This window comes from Schistocerca americana, chromosome 2 (assembly GCF_021461395.2).
Source record: "Schistocerca americana isolate TAMUIC-IGC-003095 chromosome 2, iqSchAmer2.1, whole genome shotgun sequence".
NCBI classification, from domain to species: Eukaryota; Metazoa; Arthropoda; class Insecta; order Orthoptera; family Acrididae; genus Schistocerca; species Schistocerca americana.
This window is the reverse complement of record NC_060120.1, coordinates 410,574,304-410,592,138: the sequence shown is the minus strand read 5'-3', so window position 1 is coordinate 410,592,138 and position 17,835 is coordinate 410,574,304. Positions and strand designations below refer to the sequence as shown.

General features: G+C 43.2%; 1 protein-coding gene across 1 annotated transcript in view; it reads left to right on the top strand.

The window, feature by feature from the left end:
* Positions 1–272: 272 nt before the first annotated feature.
* LOC124594058 overlaps positions 273–17,835 on the top strand; it is a 40,887-nt gene continuing 23,324 nt past the window's right edge. Inside the window, exons 1-3 of the mRNA XM_047132407.1 lie at positions 273–459; positions 8,985–9,125; positions 16,868–17,184. Of these exons, the coding sequence (XP_046988363.1) occupies positions 273–459; positions 8,985–9,125; positions 16,868–17,184 (645 nt within the window). The remainder of the gene's footprint in view (positions 460–8,984; positions 9,126–16,867; positions 17,185–17,835) is intronic.

The window sequence follows — 17,835 nt, the reverse complement described above, 5'->3', positions numbered from 1 at the left end:
TCCGACCCGCCCGGCGCAGTCGCTATAACAATCGCATTTTTCATGTAGCTTCATGCCTATTGTTAGTGTGTGTTCGGTCAACAATCGCAAAACTCGTTTTTACTTCACTTCCGGCTGACGTTCCAGTTTTCAGCAGGGGACGAGAGGATGAGAGGTTCAAACAAGTCTGACCTTGTATGCAGATATTGCGCACCCAGAGTTTTCTACCACGAAAGCGGGTTTAGTGGTCCATTCTGTCTGTGTAGATCGTGCTTTTAACTTACGAATATATTATGGGCAAATTTCTACGCACAGAAGAGGAGATTATAAATGCTCTAAATGAGATTTTAGATAATGAATCTGAGGGCGAACCGCTGGAGTCTTTACCTGAGGAAGAATTTCCATCGCCAATAGTTCCGGATTCTTCATCAGAAGACGATGTTACTCCTGAGAAGGTTCTACTGAAAGCTGATGAGAAAGGTATGCTTCTTATGTGTTTGTTTTAGAATAGTTTTTGTTTATGTATATGTTGCGTAGACACAAATTTCAATTGCAACACTTATGTTTATACTTTTTTTTCATGTTGAATTTTTACAAGTTATATATTACATTTATGAAGGTGGTTTTTTTTTGTTCTAATATTACACAAAATATTCAATACTAAATCGCGTTCTAATACGTATAACTACTATTGCAGGAACAGCTGCCACAAAGACTAAGTCAACTCGAGGAAGTGGACGTCCTCAAGGTCGGCGTGGACAACAACATGCCCACGGTTCTGGACTACTTCAGTTTCCTTTAGGTAGCGAAATTGTAGCACCCGATGGAACTACCTGGAAAGTTGGAGTAATAGGTGACTGTTCAGCTGGAAGATATGGACAACAGAATGTTTTCAAAGATAGGACAGGACCATCTCCGCATGCAAAACGAAACGTGAATGAGACCTGTTACAGTGCGTGGCATCTAATGATAACGGACAAAACTTTGAAACATATTGTAAAATGTACAGAAACTGAAGCACGCCGAGTACTGAGCTCAGATGAGTGGACTATAAAAATTGAAGAACTGGAAGCTTTTATAGCTATATTGTACGTCCGTGGTGCTATTGGAGCTAAGAGCTTAGAACCAGACACATTGTGGTCAGTGAAGTTGGGAAATAATTTTGTGAAATCAGCAATGGCTCGTGACAGATTCAGAGAGATAATGCGTTATCTCAGATTTGACATTAGATCCAAAAGATCAGAACGACTAAGAGAAGACAAGTTTGCTTTGGTATCAGAAATCTGGAATGAGTTCATTGCGAATGCACAGTTTAGCTACATACCGGGTCCATATATAACATTCGACGAACAGCTTTTTCCTTCAAAGTGCCGTTGCAGATTCTCGCAGTTTATGGCCTAAAAACCGGACAAATACGGACAAGAGTATTGGATGGCGGTAGATAAAGACTCAAAATATATTGTGAATGCTATCCCTTATCTAGGAAAGGATGACACTAGGCGGAGTGATGAGCGTCTTGGTGACTTTGTTGTACAAAAATTGATGCAACTTTACCTCAACAAAGGAATAAATGTAACATGTGACAATTTTTTCACCTCCTTAGCGCTCTCTGAGACACTGACAGCTAATTCTACGAGTCTTGTGGGCACAATAAATCGATCTCGCAGGGAAATACCAGTCTGTATCAAGAAGGCAAGAGAACAGTTATACAGCACAGTATTGTTGAAAAACGATGATACCACACTGACTGTTTATCAGGGTAAGAGCAACAAGAATGTCCTGATTCTGAGCACTATGCATCCTTACGTGACGACTGAGGATGGTATAAAAAAGAAGCCAGATACAGTTACGTTTTATAACTGCTCTAAATATGGAGTGGACGTGGTCGACTAAATGTCTCGCAAATACTCTGTCAAAGCACCATCGAGACGTTGACCTGTTCACACATTTTACAACTTGCTGGATTTGGCTGGGATAAATGCGCGGATATTGCTCAATTCTCTAAATGATAAAAAATTGAAACGCAGGGATTTCATCCTGCAGCTGGGGGAGGAGCTTGCTGAGTAGTACACAGCGACTAGAAAGACTAGCGTCCCTGTCAGACCTGAAGATATTCCTGACAGACAAAAAAAGCGAACACGTTGCTTTGTAAAGTCTAACTGTGAAGGAAACAAATCATTTGTAAAGTGTCACATCTGCAAGAAAACTGTGTGCAACAAATGTACATCAAAAGACTATTATTTGTGTTCATTATCTAACGGTAGCCAGTAAAAACACTCAGCAAATACATGTAAATTTTGAAATATAAAATTGTAATTTGTGTAAACCTTGTTTATTTTTGTTAATTTCATTCTAAATTTCCTAGTGCTTCTAACAATAGCCGGCCGCGGTGGTCTCGCGGTTCTAGGCGCGCAGTCCGGAACCGCGCGACTGCTACGGTCGCAGGTTCGAATCCTGCCTCGGGCATGGATGTGTGTGATGTCCTTAGGTTAGTTAGGTTTAAGTAGTTCTAAGTTCTAGGGGACTGATGACCACAGTTGTTAAGTCCCATAGTGCTCAGAGCCATTTGAACCATTTTTTTCTAACAATAGATTCACTAGCAGTAACAATAACCCACTGACATAGGGGAAATAAAGGAAAATATAGCGGGTCATTAGTGACCCAGCCGCGGTTCTAGGTATGTCCAAATATTAGCAATTCTAGTGTTAATTCGCTACGAATCTGCACAATGCAAAATTCGTGCCAATAAACATACCAAATGGACACTCGTCCGTCACCAGCGTCGCCACGTGTAACCTCTCTCTTCCCAATCGACCTACTGGGTAGCCATATACTGACCGTGAGCGCATATGCCTAATGAAATTTTACAGTGAGTAAGGCTATCGTCACGGAAGGAAAATAACGCCGGTTAGTTGGAGAAAAATGTGCAACAGACTCTTCTGAAGGAAGAATCTATTCTAAACTTCAGCTAGATACTGACGATAATTTTGAAATGGGTGGAATATAGTGCAATCGCTCACGAACCACAGAGGGGGGAAAAGGGCACCAGGTAGTATTTACTACAAAAATTACTGTTAATACAAAGAAAACAATGACTGATTCTAAAGGAGATAATCAAACGGTCGCCAGCCCGCTATGGCAAAGAATCTCCAGATCCTTAAGAAAGATAATGGCAAAGGAATTAATGCAATAATCACTGGCGTGGCAACAGAAGGTTGTCACGCTTTTCCACAGCACAACTGTTCACGAGAAAATAAATGAATCATAAAGCACTGAGTTTCCAGTTACTTATTCTTGAAAGTAAAATTAAATGGAGTTACTGGTTAAATAAATGTAACTAAAACTATGTTACGTAAAAAAATTACTTTCAGCAACCTCAGGGTAACATAATGCAAAATTTAAAAAAAGGCAAGTAACTTACTTCTGATTATTGAAAGACTGAATTGAATTCTCTTTAAGCAAATGAGCAACTGATTTTATTTTTAAAATAACAACAATAAGATACATACCAAGCCAGCAGAAGTCACTCGCTAAGCTAAATATAGAGTAAATGAAATGTGCAGTCTTAATTTGTGCTGTATCTTTAGTTATTAGTTTTGCCAGTGAAATTTTACATCACATTAAGTGAATGAAGTTAGTATTTAAAATTGCAAATTATTTAAGCCTTTGTTATGCAATACTGAGGCAGAAAATTTATATTGAAACAAGTCATTAGCAAACGCACAAAACTGGCAGGAAATAGTTAAACAATTTTCATATTCTTACGACACTCGGTGGTTGCATGGAAAGGAAAGGGACCCTCCATGGTAATAATGTCTGAGGACAGTGACAACACAGTTGCCCTACAAGCTTTAACTATTGCAGTTTATTATTCGAGTTACTCATACGTTGTAAAAGAAATGTCGCTGGATAATGCCTAAGTAAGTTTATAATTTCTTACTTAAAACGGTCTTACGATGTTGTAGCTGTGCGGATCACGAAGAATGTAGCCGACGACAATGCTGAGCTGCCGCAAGTCGTCTTCAGAGCCACGGAAAATTGTGGGACAGGCAATAGCTAGAACTACAGTTCCTCCGTTTGCCCACTCCTTCCGTGCTTTCAATACTCGCGTGTTAACGAATCAGCCGAGTCTATATTCGCGCGGGCATAGTTGCATATCGCGTCTGCGGGAGCGCCCAATGAACACTTCCGCACTCTTTCATCACTCAAACTGCTCTGCTTCCTCTCTGCTCGCAACGCGACAGACATTCCATACGCAAAGATAAACAACGGCACAGCTGCTGCCATTTCGTCTGTGCCATCGACACACTGAAATAAAGTTCCCTTGGCTATTACCCAGCAATTTATAATATTTTTATTATAATTACAATCAGTTATATACAGGCAGAAATAAATACACTATTACATCGCTTACCTATTAAATATAGTTTTTTAAATAAAGCTTACGGATTCAGAACCAGAAGAAGAGTACACGTTATCAACTGATATTAAAAGGCGAAAACTTTGGATGGTGCAGAAGGTTTTTTATCCGCATTTTCGGTGTTACAAGTGAACATGGACGGTGAGGGTACGGTGGCAGATTGTGAGCTTTGTTGAAATTTGTGAGCTAGGTAGCTTTTCCCAGCCTTCGCTGTCAGTCGTCGGAATGATCGGACCCCAGTCGACAGGCACTGTTTCTAACAATGTGAACCACAGACTGCTGATGGCTGGACCTTGGTCTCAGCACAGCCTCTTCAGCATGATGAATAAGGTCACCAGCCACACAGACACATTGTGGACCATGTGGTCCTTCCGAACCCATGCTGCCACTTCCTAATGGTTACCTTACTTATCGATTGTCACATTTATTTGTAGTTCACTGTTACCACCTGAGTTTTCTTATTGTTGTTTTGTAATTTGAGATAGTGAGCGGAGCTGTGGACGCCAAGAAACGGAGTGCGAAGTGGGGAACTCGGAACGCTTCCGATGTATTCTTCTGCCTGAGTTCAAAAGACGGGTGACAGCAGAGGAGGTAGCCAGAAACATTTGTGCCATGTATGTCACTGGACACAGCATGACAAGAAACGTCTTGGATGTTCATTTTATAGATATGACATAGTGTATGCCCCTCATCTGTGTACAAATAAGCATTTTATATTTTTGACACGACACAAAGGTCATGTTCCTTCTTTTTACTTCTTTGTGAGATTTTTTTCCTTCCATTCATCACCTTTTACAGTTATTTTGTTTTACAAGAAGTTATTTCAAGGTTGTGCAGATAATGCATGTGCCGCTGTCAAGTAAAAATCATGAATAGCATTTAAAGAAGTTTTAATAGATAGTGTAATTGTAAAATGTATTGAGTGGAAATTCGTGATGGTACATTTTAAATATGTGACAATGCATGTATCTCTTCTTTCTCTCAAATGTTCGGTGTAAATTCATTTGTAGAGTCTTGTCATTGTTCTCATTCTGTTTTAATCTGCTTCTATGTAACTTGACTGATAAGTTGATACTGCTATCTTTAATGTTTTATGCATACGGGCCTGAAGATGACGCCATGAAGCGTTGTAACTGGTAGCGACAAAATAAAATGAAACATAAGGACGGCTGTAGGTGTTTTTATTTTTTGTCACGATGGCAAGAAAATGGTTTTCTCGTTTTAAGGAGGATCGTTTTAATATTAGTGACTCTCTACGTTCAGCAAAGCCTTCAGGGTTGATGAAGCCCGCTTAAACCATTAATCAACAACGATCCACTGCAGTGTACTCTAGAGCAGGCTCATCGAAGAATTGTGCCCGGCGGGTTTTTGTAAGGGATATAGAGTCTCATTCTTACTGTTAGTAGTAGAAATCGGATCCTTAGTTTGCTGTTTTGTACTGTACATGTCAGGATGTGGCTGAGGTGGAAGTCGGGTCTGAAAAAGAACAAGTGTTAATTTTTCAACTCCGGTCGGCAAACTGCCTCCCGTTTGTTGAGAAAACATTTACTGATGACCTAGCCGGGGTACATTATGTGAGTTTAGCGGCCCTAAGGCGCAAACAGATTGAGCCAGGGCTCGAAAAGTGCACGGAGGCAATCGGCCAATGCGTCTGATCTCGTCGGGGGCCTGTCAGAAAAAAAGGGCGATCCACACGCCTCGTTTGCGCAGCTCGGCGCGGTGGACGCTCACACATGATCTCCTGGACCTTTCTGACTGGCTGCTGTAGGAGCTCTGCCTAGGCAAGTGACGCTTCCCTAAGCGTCACCCCGTCAGCAGAAAGGTTGTTTGTTCGTCGAGCACGTGAACAAACCGTGGGATAGCGGCACATACTGGAAAAATCTGGTGTGTCGCCAACCCAGGGCCCGTGCACGGCTTTGTGAAGATCCATTGCCATCCATAGCTCACGCATTTAGGAAAAATTTCCATTTTCTTTTATTGAAAATAAAGGACTCCCGTACTCAATCTGTCAGCACCTGTACAGTACGTAATGATTCTAACCGACCATGTTTGAAAACTTATTAAAATAGGATTAAGGTTATAAAGCTCTTTAATTCTTACAGTCAACATTGTTAAAGAAGACAATTAACATTTTACACGTTTTTCTTTTTCAAGGAAACGATTTTGTCTAGGCTTGGTATAATATTCCGTGAGACTGCTAACCTCAAAGAATTGGTCAGACTTTTATCGCCAAGGAATGAACGGTTCTTAGTTTTAGCAAGTTTTAAAAGAGAGAAAAAGCGCTCACAAATATACGTGGAACCAAACATTGCGAGAACTTTGGCCGCTTGCTTTTGCAAAAGAGGATATTTCTCTCGTGGAAGACAGCTGTAAAAGTCATCCAAAGTTTTACACATAAGTAAGCGGTCCTTCAGGCGGATATAGCACTGTAGGTCAATCAGCTTTAGTTGAAGCACTTGTGAGACGTCCTCTGCCCGAAGGGAAAACGGGCAAACAATTATATCTATCGGCTGGCGTTCGGGCGGTCCGCACGGCCAGCTAAGCGGCACAGCTCGGCCACTGCAGCAACATAACGAATTCGCCCGGGGCGCTGGCCGCGGGCGATCGCGGGCGCTAGCGCCTCAGGGGCACAGTTTGGACGGGCCTGGTCTAGAGCAGGCAATGTGGTGAAATGTGCTCATTCCACCATCGTGCGATATTTGCACGCAATGAGGAAGGTCCAAAAATCGGGTGTATGTGTACCGCATGCTCTAAGCCAAAATAAAAATAAAATTAACGAGTGGTCACAGGTGCATCTCTGCTTGCTCGTCATCAGTGGGCTCATTAACAACACCGACCATTCCTATCGTTACTGGTGACGACAAACGGTGTCTTTGTGCTAATATTTCTTTCTTTCTTTCGCTGACGCCATAGTCCCGCAGCGATCGCAGGGTCGCCGTGGTTACAATGGATTTGGCAACGTTAGTTGTAGGGATGGGCGGATGCCCACCCCGCCGGCACCCCGTACCCCCCAGGACGGAATCAGTGTACCCCAACTGTCTGCGTCTAGTGTAAATCGTGAAATAGTCCGGACGTGTTTCAAATGTCTGCGACGCATGTAACTGAGGCGGAACTTGGGGACCAGCCCGGTATTCACCTAGTGGGATGTGGAAAACCGCCTAAAAACCACATCCAGGATGGCCGGCACACCGGCCCTCTTTAATCCGCGGTGCGGATTCGATCCGGGGCCGGCGCGCCTACCTGAGTCCAGGAAGCAGCGCGTGAGCGCTCTCGTCTACCCCCGCGGGTGGTGTCTTTATGCTAACATAAGGGGAAGTAAGTAATGGTTGAATCCAAACAAAGAAACAAATCTCCGTACAAACACCTGCGCGCATCCACAGAGGAAAACGCTGTGCATCTGCTGAAACAGCGACAGTGGCGGGTACTACGAATTGCTTCCCCAGAGTGCAACCATCACTGCTGACATTTGTTTTCTACAACTGAGACGTCTTGTAGACGCAATGCAAGAACAACGACCAGGAAGACTGCGTGAAGTGACGATACTCCACGATAACGCCGTCCGCATTCTGCTAGACTAACAATAAACTCTATACAGGAAACGGGATGCGAAATCATTCCGTACCCACTTCCTTCACTTGATTTTGTGTCCTCAGATTATCATCTTTTCTGCTCTCTATCCAACAACCATCAAGGAACCTCTCCGGATAAAAATGCGCTCCGAACATGTCTCGACGAGTTCTCCGCCTGAAAACCATGTCATTTCTGCAGACGCGGAATCGAAATATTACCGCAGCGCTGGAATCTGATTTAAACAGTGAAGCAGAATATATTGTTAATGACTAAGGTCTCTGTTGTGTATATCTGTTGTTTTTGTTAGACTTATGGAAAAATGTTACGAACTTCTGCACCAACCCAAACTATCGGATGGCTAATGACAGGAGGATAAGTGCTCCGGTCTTCCTCATACATCGGTATATAAAATGAACGGAAGTACTTTACCGTCAGTCTTTAGATCTCGATCCGAAGACAGTTTAGTGGTTCACAGCCAAAATATTAGCAGACGGCAAAGTTTGATTACAGCTGAATTCCTATAATTTTATAGATCATTGTCTCCACTGTTAGTCATAATTCGCACAGTTAGGAGGGTTTATAAGAAGATTAACTACCTGTTGACAGCGTCATCGATTTACGTTACCAGCCCTATTCCCAGTGGGCCCCAGCTTGGTCCACTTGATATTCTGCGAGTTTGCAGGCTCTATCTACCCCATAGTCGAGTCGCTGTAAGACGATCCCTAACAGTTGCAGTGGGCGTGGCGCAGCAGCTCCGTGCGCGATTTTGTAAAAGTCTCTATAGCAGCACCTCATTGTTGCCGGAGTTCTGTAGACGACTAATGTTGTCGCCTGTAACCATTTACAACTTCGTATTTGAAAGCTGGCAACAGCGTTACCAGGTGCAGGGATCAACTTACGCCTACTCACCTACAGACTGTAAGCAGATACATTTGAGTCTGTGCTGCACGGTAGTGTTTTCAGTGGCTACGGCTGTTACTGGCGAGTGAGGTGAGTGGTGGCGCGTGTGTTGCAGACGCGGTGACGCGGTCCGCGGCGTTCTTCCTGGCGGCGGCGGCGCTTCTGCTGCTGGCCGAGGTGTGCGTCCTCGCGGGGCACTGCGCACGCCACCGCCGCCTCTGCACCTTCGTCTCGGGCGTCATCTGCATCGTCGCTGGTATGGACTTCACGTTTGCAGTTAATTAGTCCCTCACGCACAGTCTCACTATTTCCTACACTGGAGCACTCCGAACGTCATCTAAAGTAGCGTTTAGAATGTGATAAAAAACATGTTTCTGAATGTTATCCACTCTGACAGTGTTTCTTCCATGACTGCATTACTTTAGTAAACTAAAAAACAAAACGCCTTCAGCCACAAATCGTGATTTTATTTCAATGCACTATCGATGCATTTCGATCCCTGGCTATCTTGATGTGCTTGACAACTCTAAATCATTTTTCAAATTTGAGTTCATACTTGTCTGTTTCCAGTAGTAGTCATATGTTCATACTGTCCTTTAAAACCTTGTAACCACTTCTGGAAACAGACGAGTTGAAAAATAAGGTACACTTGTTAGCGTATCGTGCATTATAAACTAATGCTTCATCTATACCCAATGCCGAGCCTGACAAAATCTCCAAACATGTTTGCAACTATGTTTCTTGTTGTTCGCACCCCAGTCCACAACAGCAGCAAACATTTCTCTACGTGTGCTCGTATAGTTTGCAGTATTGAAGCTGTAATCGTGTATACTCATTGCGTGCAAAGCTGTCGCAAAGGCTTAGTCATCTTATTTTACTATAAAAATACAGCGCCCAGCCACTTTTTAATGCGCTTTATTTATGCCAATATGCATTTCGGGTTTGCACCCATCTTCAGCTGGTAAATTACATGTATCTTCAGTTACTGCAGTGGTAAAATATCGACAGCAGTTTGAATGCTGCAGCTGGCCTGTGCAAAAGCAACGATTCCAATCATTTACTTCAATTTCGCGAGTTTAAAGTCACGCACTATCAGTTGTTCATTTTACTTGCGTTCTCCTCTCCTTGTTTTTTTCTTGGCTTTTCTTCTTTTTTTTAACACCACAAACACTTTTTGCCACGTATTTTACACAGGCGCACTGCGTTATCCGCCATGTTGTCGACTGACAGTTTTGTTTACATAGAAGCAGTTTATCTATGGACAGAGTTATGTTTTACGAAAGTTTTGAGGTTCTAGCTAAGCTACTGTTTACTAAACATTGACTTGGGTGATAGAAGTATTCTAAGTAAGATGTATATTAAGTTTTTTGTTTTGGTTACTTAGGCAGTATTGAAGATAATAAACTAACATAACATATTTATATAAAGCAGTAATTCATACATTTACAATACAACAAAGATATAATTAAGGTTTTTATGTTGTATATTACTACATGCATTTGTTGGGTTTATATTAGATTATGTTATATCTTGATTGTGCTTATTAAGTGGTTTGATAAGTAGAGTGTGGAAGTTTTTCAGAAATATTCGGTTTGGTAACTAATTTGCCAGCTGAAGATGGGTGCAAACCCGAAATGCATATTGGCATAAATAAAACTCATTAAAAAAGTGGCTGGTCGCTGTATTTTTATAGTAAAATATCATTATCCACGGCCACGGAGCTCAACGATCCAAATAAAATGGACAAATTGTTATCGTAGTCATCTTGTTGGGCGAAAACATACGGTAGCAAACCTTGCTGGAAGGACTGCTGCGCGAGATGAATATGGAAGAAGGTGCTGCTTTTTGTAACTTCGTAAAGACATCACCGTACGATTTTAAAATTGTAACGAATTTGATAGAACCATTTGTTTCAAAGAAAGTCACAAATTTCAGAAAAGCAATTCATTTGAATCGGAGACTTGCTGTTGGTCTTTAAGTTTTTGGCAATAAGAGATTCCTTTCTAAGGCTCGCACTTTTATTTCGTACTAGCTGAGTACCCGGCGTTGGGCGGGTATGTATTTATTCCAATCTTCTACTTGCCCAGCTCCTCCTTCGTTCTCTCTCTGTCCATCTCATCCTTCATCTCTCTCTGTCTATCTGTTCCTTCACCTCTGTGTCCTCCTCCTTCCCTCTTCTGTCCACCACCTCCTCTTCCCCCTCCCTGTTCTTCTTCTCTTCTTTCCTTTCTCTGTCCATCTTCTCCTCTCCCCACTCTCTGTCCATCGTTTCCTTATGTTTTTCTTTGTCCATTTCCTCCTACCCCTCTCTCTGCTCGTCTCGTCCTCTAGTCTCGCTCTGCCTATCTCTGCCTCCCTCTGTCTCTATGTATTTCTTCCTGTTTCCTTTCTCTCTCCATCTCCTCCTCTCCCTTCCCTCTGTCCATCCCTCCTCCCTCTCTTTCTACCCATCTCTTCCTCCTCCTATTCTCTTTCCATGTTGTGACGCTTAACCTAATAGGATGTCGGTACTTCTTGCTGATGTTGTATCCCCTGACCTATGCGCTATACAATGATATCATCTCGCAGGTACATCCTGTGATATAATGGCAACTGTCTGCAAAATATGTTGTGAATAGAGTTAGTAGTGACAAAGTAGTAAATTAAAACGTCACGCACGACGCGGCAGTTTTTCGCGCATTCGGTGTTTATAGCGTCATACATCCAGGGACATTCAGTGATATATGTGAATACTGTCTGATAAATGTGTCGCGAATAGAGTTACTAGTAAAAGAGTAATAAATTAAAACGTCATGCTTCATGCGGCAGTTTCAACGCATGAACAGCGAAAATGTAGTAAGCGATAAACATTTTTTCCTTTCATCATTTTGTTGGAGATGTCAGCGAGAAAAAGTTTCATAAAGGTTTGAAATTATGTGTAAAATTTGTTCCAAGGCACTGGGTGCTCTCATTCCAAAACACTGTATGACTGAAGTATGGCTGTTCGTACGTTATGGACTACACTGCTTCTTCACCCTCAACTCCACCCCTCTGATAAGTGGGTGATTCTCACTCCCACAGCAACGATTTCCAGACAATAAGTGATATGTATACCAATTTTTGGTTAAAACTGCTCCAGCGGTTTAGAAGGAGATGTGGAACATTCATAATACATACATACATACATAATATGTGTACATCCGTTTTTTGCAATATGTATGGATTTCGAAGCCCGCTGCATCTCAAAAAAGTTCATAGTTTGTGAAGCTTTGGTTGAGGGATTATACAAAGAAAATCCTACTACGTGTATGACCCTGACGTATATGTTCTTTGCTTATTGAATACTTACGAGGCGTGGAAATTAAATAACGAGACTGGCGTCAGAAACGTGATCTATTGCAAACAGAGTTACAATTAACTTTTATCCCCTTCAACATGTATACTTCCCATATCTACACATCATCTTCAATAGTTCTGCTACTGTTGCTTTTAGCTCTTCAACAGTCGGAAAATGTGTTTCCTTCAATACATTTTTCACTTTTGCAAACAGATAAAAGTCACAAGGAGCCAGATCTGGCGAATACGGAGAATGTTCAAGCACATGAATGCGGTTCTCTGCTACAAACTGTTTCACAGATACGGCAGTGCAGACTAGCACGTTGTCTTGAAGCAGAATCCATGCGTAGTTCTTCCATAAATCCGATCTTCTCTTCTTTACTCTTTCCCTCAACTTGACTTCTTTGTGGTATTTCCGATTAATAGTTTGATCCTCAGGCAGCCATTTACTCATGGTACCACACCTGATATAGAAAAAAAAAAGATCAGCATTAACTTCAATTCTGAGTCGCTCATCTGTGCTTCATTTTCATTGTTGGCGATGTGGGACTCTTCCAGAACATCGAGTGACGCCTTGTTTCCCAGTCGTGCTGGAAGATCCAGTTTTCATCGTAAGTGACGACAGGTTGAACAAATCTGGTTCTTCGTTGACTCGTTCCATGACATCGGAGCAGATGTTCTTCCGATAGCGTTTTTGTTCCTGAGAGATTTTTCCGAACCAGATTTGCACAAACATTTGTCATGTTCAGTTCATCATACAAAAGTTTTTCTTACTGTCTCTTTATTTGTGTTCACCGTGTCTACGACTATCCAACTGCTCTCAAGTCGGTCATTCCGTTAAGTTTCATTAATTTTCTCAATGTTTGTTCACTTCTTAAATTCACATATCAACCGAGACGTTCATCACCTTCAATCCCTTCTCGTTCAAAAACTAGCTAACGTGACATACCATTACAACCAACAACTGAGTTTAACGTATAAAAAATTCCGTTGGTGACTTTTATTTTAATTTCACAAGGAATTTGAGGCTACTACGCTGCTCAGTTTTTAAGCTCACCATTATCGCAGCATTACTACCAAATAACGTCCTATCCAGCAAGGCTCAAAAGCAAACTAAAGCAGACGAAGACGAAATCGAAGGTGGCTGCTCTTGAAGGTTCGTCATCTAAATTCCAATAACAAACTACCCTCACACGGCTGCGCGATAGAAGTTAGGCAGTCTCGTCATTTCACTGCCAGACTTTGTGTAATATGTTAGTACAAGCAATCAAATCCTCTCCATTATGAACCTCCTCTACAGTAATGTCACAATCGTGGAAATGGATTTTGCAATTGTTGTCGGTTCCCCTTCTTTATTCACCCTCGCTGGCAATTCCTGCGTTCTGTTATACAAAATTTAATTCCATCTCAATGTATACCTACCTAACGCAATTCATCTGATCTTCCGTCAAAAGAGGTGTCAACTTCTCTTCTGCACCACTGCTACTCGTGTTAAACACAACAGCGATTTTCTGAATGGAGTCCTGTTTCAACTTGGAAATTTTATAGTTTACACTTCACGCGTCCCATAGGTAGAGTACAATAAAATGAAATACCTGTTATCTTGACGTGAAAACAGATATTTGAAGTCATCACATTCTATTAAGGCAACACAATTACTACACGCTGCTATACGAAGTCATGAAGCATATCGTAACGTTAACAAACACTAGCGCCATGCGGTGACAGCGGAAGCAGGCTAGAGATAATGTTTCCTTTTATCCGAGTAGCTGTTTTCGTGTTCGCAACATGTTGCAAACATCGATAGTCAACACTAGTTGCAAACAATGTTGCAAGCATTGTTGCAAAACGTGTTTCACACTCATTCTAAACGCGCTTTAGGCTTGTTCAGTTTAAAGGTGCTACTGCAGGGAATTTTTAAAAAATCCAAGATATTTTGACAGATCATGTTATCACCATAACATGATCGAAATAGTCATATATGTCTTACAAGAAGGCATCAGTTGAGAGGACACATCCTGAGAAATCAAGAAATAGTCTATTTGCATTGGAGGAACATGTGGGAGGGTAAAAATTTTGAAGAGAAACAGAATTTTGACTACTCTAAGCAGTTCGAGTGGATGCTGGTTGCAACAGTTATGCAGAGATGAAGAGAACAGCATCAAGTCTCATAATCCCAGCAGTCTCCTTCTAAATTGTTATGAATCCAAACCAGAGAACAGGTCGTTTTCATTCTAATTAAGTACAAACTATTCAGTCACTTATCACAATTAATGCTCAGAAACTTTATCCTGAAGAAATAAATAATTACATCATCAATATAGGTAACACGTTATATAGCAGAATTTTGGAGTTTCTTTTATCCCACGTATAGGACACGTTTCCTTCTCAGAACGTGAGTTTTGCATCCTACGAGTAACTGTTGATGTACATGACTGATGTAAGTGTTGAAGAGAGTGTAGTGTCGTATCTATGACGTAAATACTAATGAAGATGTGAGAAGGGGCTGGACCCAGTTGGTGGCACGTACTGATCTCCTCTGAAAGAGCACTAAGAATGCCGCCAAGCCCGACCGAGAGCATCCCAGACGTGCTCGATGGGGTTTAGGTCTGGAGAACAGGCAGGCCACTCAATTTGCCTGATATCTTCTGTTTCAAGGTACTCCTCCACGATGGCATCTCGGTGGGGCCGTGCGTTATCGTCCATCAGGAGGAAGGTGGGACCCACTGCACCTCTGAAAAGGCGAACATACTGGTGCAAAATGACGTCCCGATACACCTGACCTGTTACAGTTCCTCTGTCAAAGACATGCTGCAGTGTACGTGCACCAATCATAATCCCACCCCACACCATCAAACCACGACCTCCATACAGGTCCCTTTCAAGGACATTAATGGGTTGGTATCTGATTCCTGGTTCACGCCAGATGAAAACCCGACTATACATGGACTCGTCCGTGAACATAACCTGGGACCACTGTTCCAGTGACCATGTACTGTGTTCTTGACACCAGGCTTTACGGGCTCTCCTGTGACCAGGGGTCAGTGGAAAGCACCCTGCGGGTCTCCGGGCGAATATACCATGTATGTTCAGTCGTCTGTAGACTTTGTGTCTGGAGACAACTGTTCCACTGGCTGCAGTAAGGTCACGAGCAAGGCTACCTGCAGTACTCCGTGGCCGTGGACACTGTGGACGTCCCGTACTGTAGCGCCTGGACACGTTTCCTGTCTACTAGAATCGTTGCCATAATCTTGAGATCACACTTTGTGGTACACAGAGGGCCCGTGCTACGACCCGCTGTGTTTGACCAGCCTCCAGTCACCCTAGTATTCTACCCCTCGTAACGTCATCAATATGTGTTCTTTGAGCCATTTTCAACACACAGTCACCATTAGTACGACTTAAAACGTCTGCATGCTTACTCGCTGCATCGCACTCTGACCTGCACCAATACACCTCTGCGTGTGTGGACTGCTGCCAGCACCACCGTGCGACGACCGCACGTCAAATGCACCGCATGGTCATATACTGAGGTGGTTTAAACACGCAAACCGCCAACCCGAGCGTTGTTTCACCATGTATCGGCATATCCTTAATTTATGAGCCTGAGTGTTTATCAGTTACACTGTTCCAAGTGGTGAGTGTGCTTTTTAACTGGGTGACTATACAGGGTGCGGCACCTAAATCCGTATAACTTTCAATTAGAATTTCTCGCCACATTGTAGTTCCACTGGAGGTTGCGAATGGTGTTCTTGAAAACCATAGCTATTTCGTTAACAGTCAGAATTTCAAAATAGCCGAGATGTTACGGACAAGTGCGAAGTACAACCGAAGAGCCGCGATTATCGAAAGTCTTCGAGCTGGGCGTTCGGCCACTGAAATAGTTAGATCCTTTGAAGTACCCGAGATGAACTGTTTGCGATATCATGGCCAAGTATAATGCTTTGGAAAAGTCTGGAGGAGGTTCCACTAACCTGTCGAGGAGACTTCATTCGAGGAAAAGCATGTAAAAAATTGCGTCACTCATCCAAAAGGCTCGGGCGCTGATTTCGGACGACCCGGGGCAGTCACTGAGAAATTGAAGTCAGTATTGAATGTCAGCAAGCAAAAAATGCGTCAGATGCCAAAGGAGGACCTCATACTAGCCCATTAGTTCAAATTGGCCCTCGGATAACGTTGACGTGTTCTGGTCAAAGGAGTTCTGGTCCCTGAATAACCGGGATTTGAACCTCTCGACTACTATCTTAGGAGCGCAGTCGAAAAACTTACCAATAAGACGAAGCACCGTAATGTCGTACCTCTGTGCACCGCTACCCGAAGCAGGATTCACGAATACGGACAGCGCTGTTTTAAAGAGTGCTTGCGATCTTTGCAGGACAAGATTCGAGGCGGTCATTACGGGGGAAGAGGTTACATCGAGTAGTGTTGCTCTTGAATGATACTGCTACTTACGTGAAAAATGATTTTCATCTTCATTTGTATTTTGTTTCAATAAATTTCCTTTAAAAAGTTTTATTTCTCTAGGTTTAAGCGCCGCACCCTATATTTTGTGCGGTGAGCTTACAATCTTCAGTGATTATATAAAGGGGCAGACATCTACTACTCACCTGAACAGCAAGACGTGTCAGAGGCAGGTGGTAAATTTGGTAACCGGTGACGAGAGTCGGCTTCCCGTGCCCGCAGGTCTGCTGATGCTGATCGGGCTGGTGATGTACATCTCGATCTTCAAGGCGGAGATCGGCAGCAAGCTGCGGCCGCGGTCGCAGCTGCAGCCGCCGCTGTTCACGTACCGCTACGGCTTCAGCTTCCTGCTGGTGGTGTCGGGCTTCATGGCGTCTGAGACGGCGGGCACGTGCGCCGTCTTCCTCTACATCTTCTGGCACCAGCTGGAGTGGGGCCGCAAGCGCCACGACCTGCACCGGAAGCTGTCCGCCTCCTCGGCGCTGCTGTCGCCGCCACCGCCCGCCTGCCGCAGACACCACTTGCCTCCGCCGCCCCCGGTGAGTACTCTGGGACTTCAGAGCAACTATCAGGCTAAACGAGATGTACGACGGCGATCAATCGTGGTGCTCAACCCTAAATGTCGTGACGCTACTTTGTCCCAAGTTTTCACTGCAACTCATTCACCTCAGTATTCCTCCATTCTCAGGTAGTCTTCGAACCATACCGGCGATCCTCTTCAGCCAATCGAATCAGATTTTTCCTGTTCTCCACCTTTGTTTAGGCAGATCCTCGACGAAAGCTAATTGCAAAACACGAATATAGACAGATGGGAAAAAAGAATACCCTGGTCTTATTCCGACGCCGTGATTAAATTGACCAAAAAAATTAGAAAAAAGCCGCTGAGATTCTGAGTCCGTGACCATTTACCATCAACTATGCAAGCGGGAAGAGTCTAACAAGGGGAGGCCGCCAATTGTGAAATTCAGATTCGATTCATACTGCGCATAATAAAAGCTCATGGCCAGAGGTGTAATGTGGCAAAGCACCAAGATGCACTTCTCAGCCGTTGTCGAGAAAATCGACAGTTAAAAGAAACCGTTGCGGTGAAATACTCTCTACGATTAATGATTTTCTACAGCGTCGTGGCGCAGCGCTAAGCGCTCGGGTTCTTAATCCGAAGGTCGCCGGATCGAATCTCGCGCCATGCA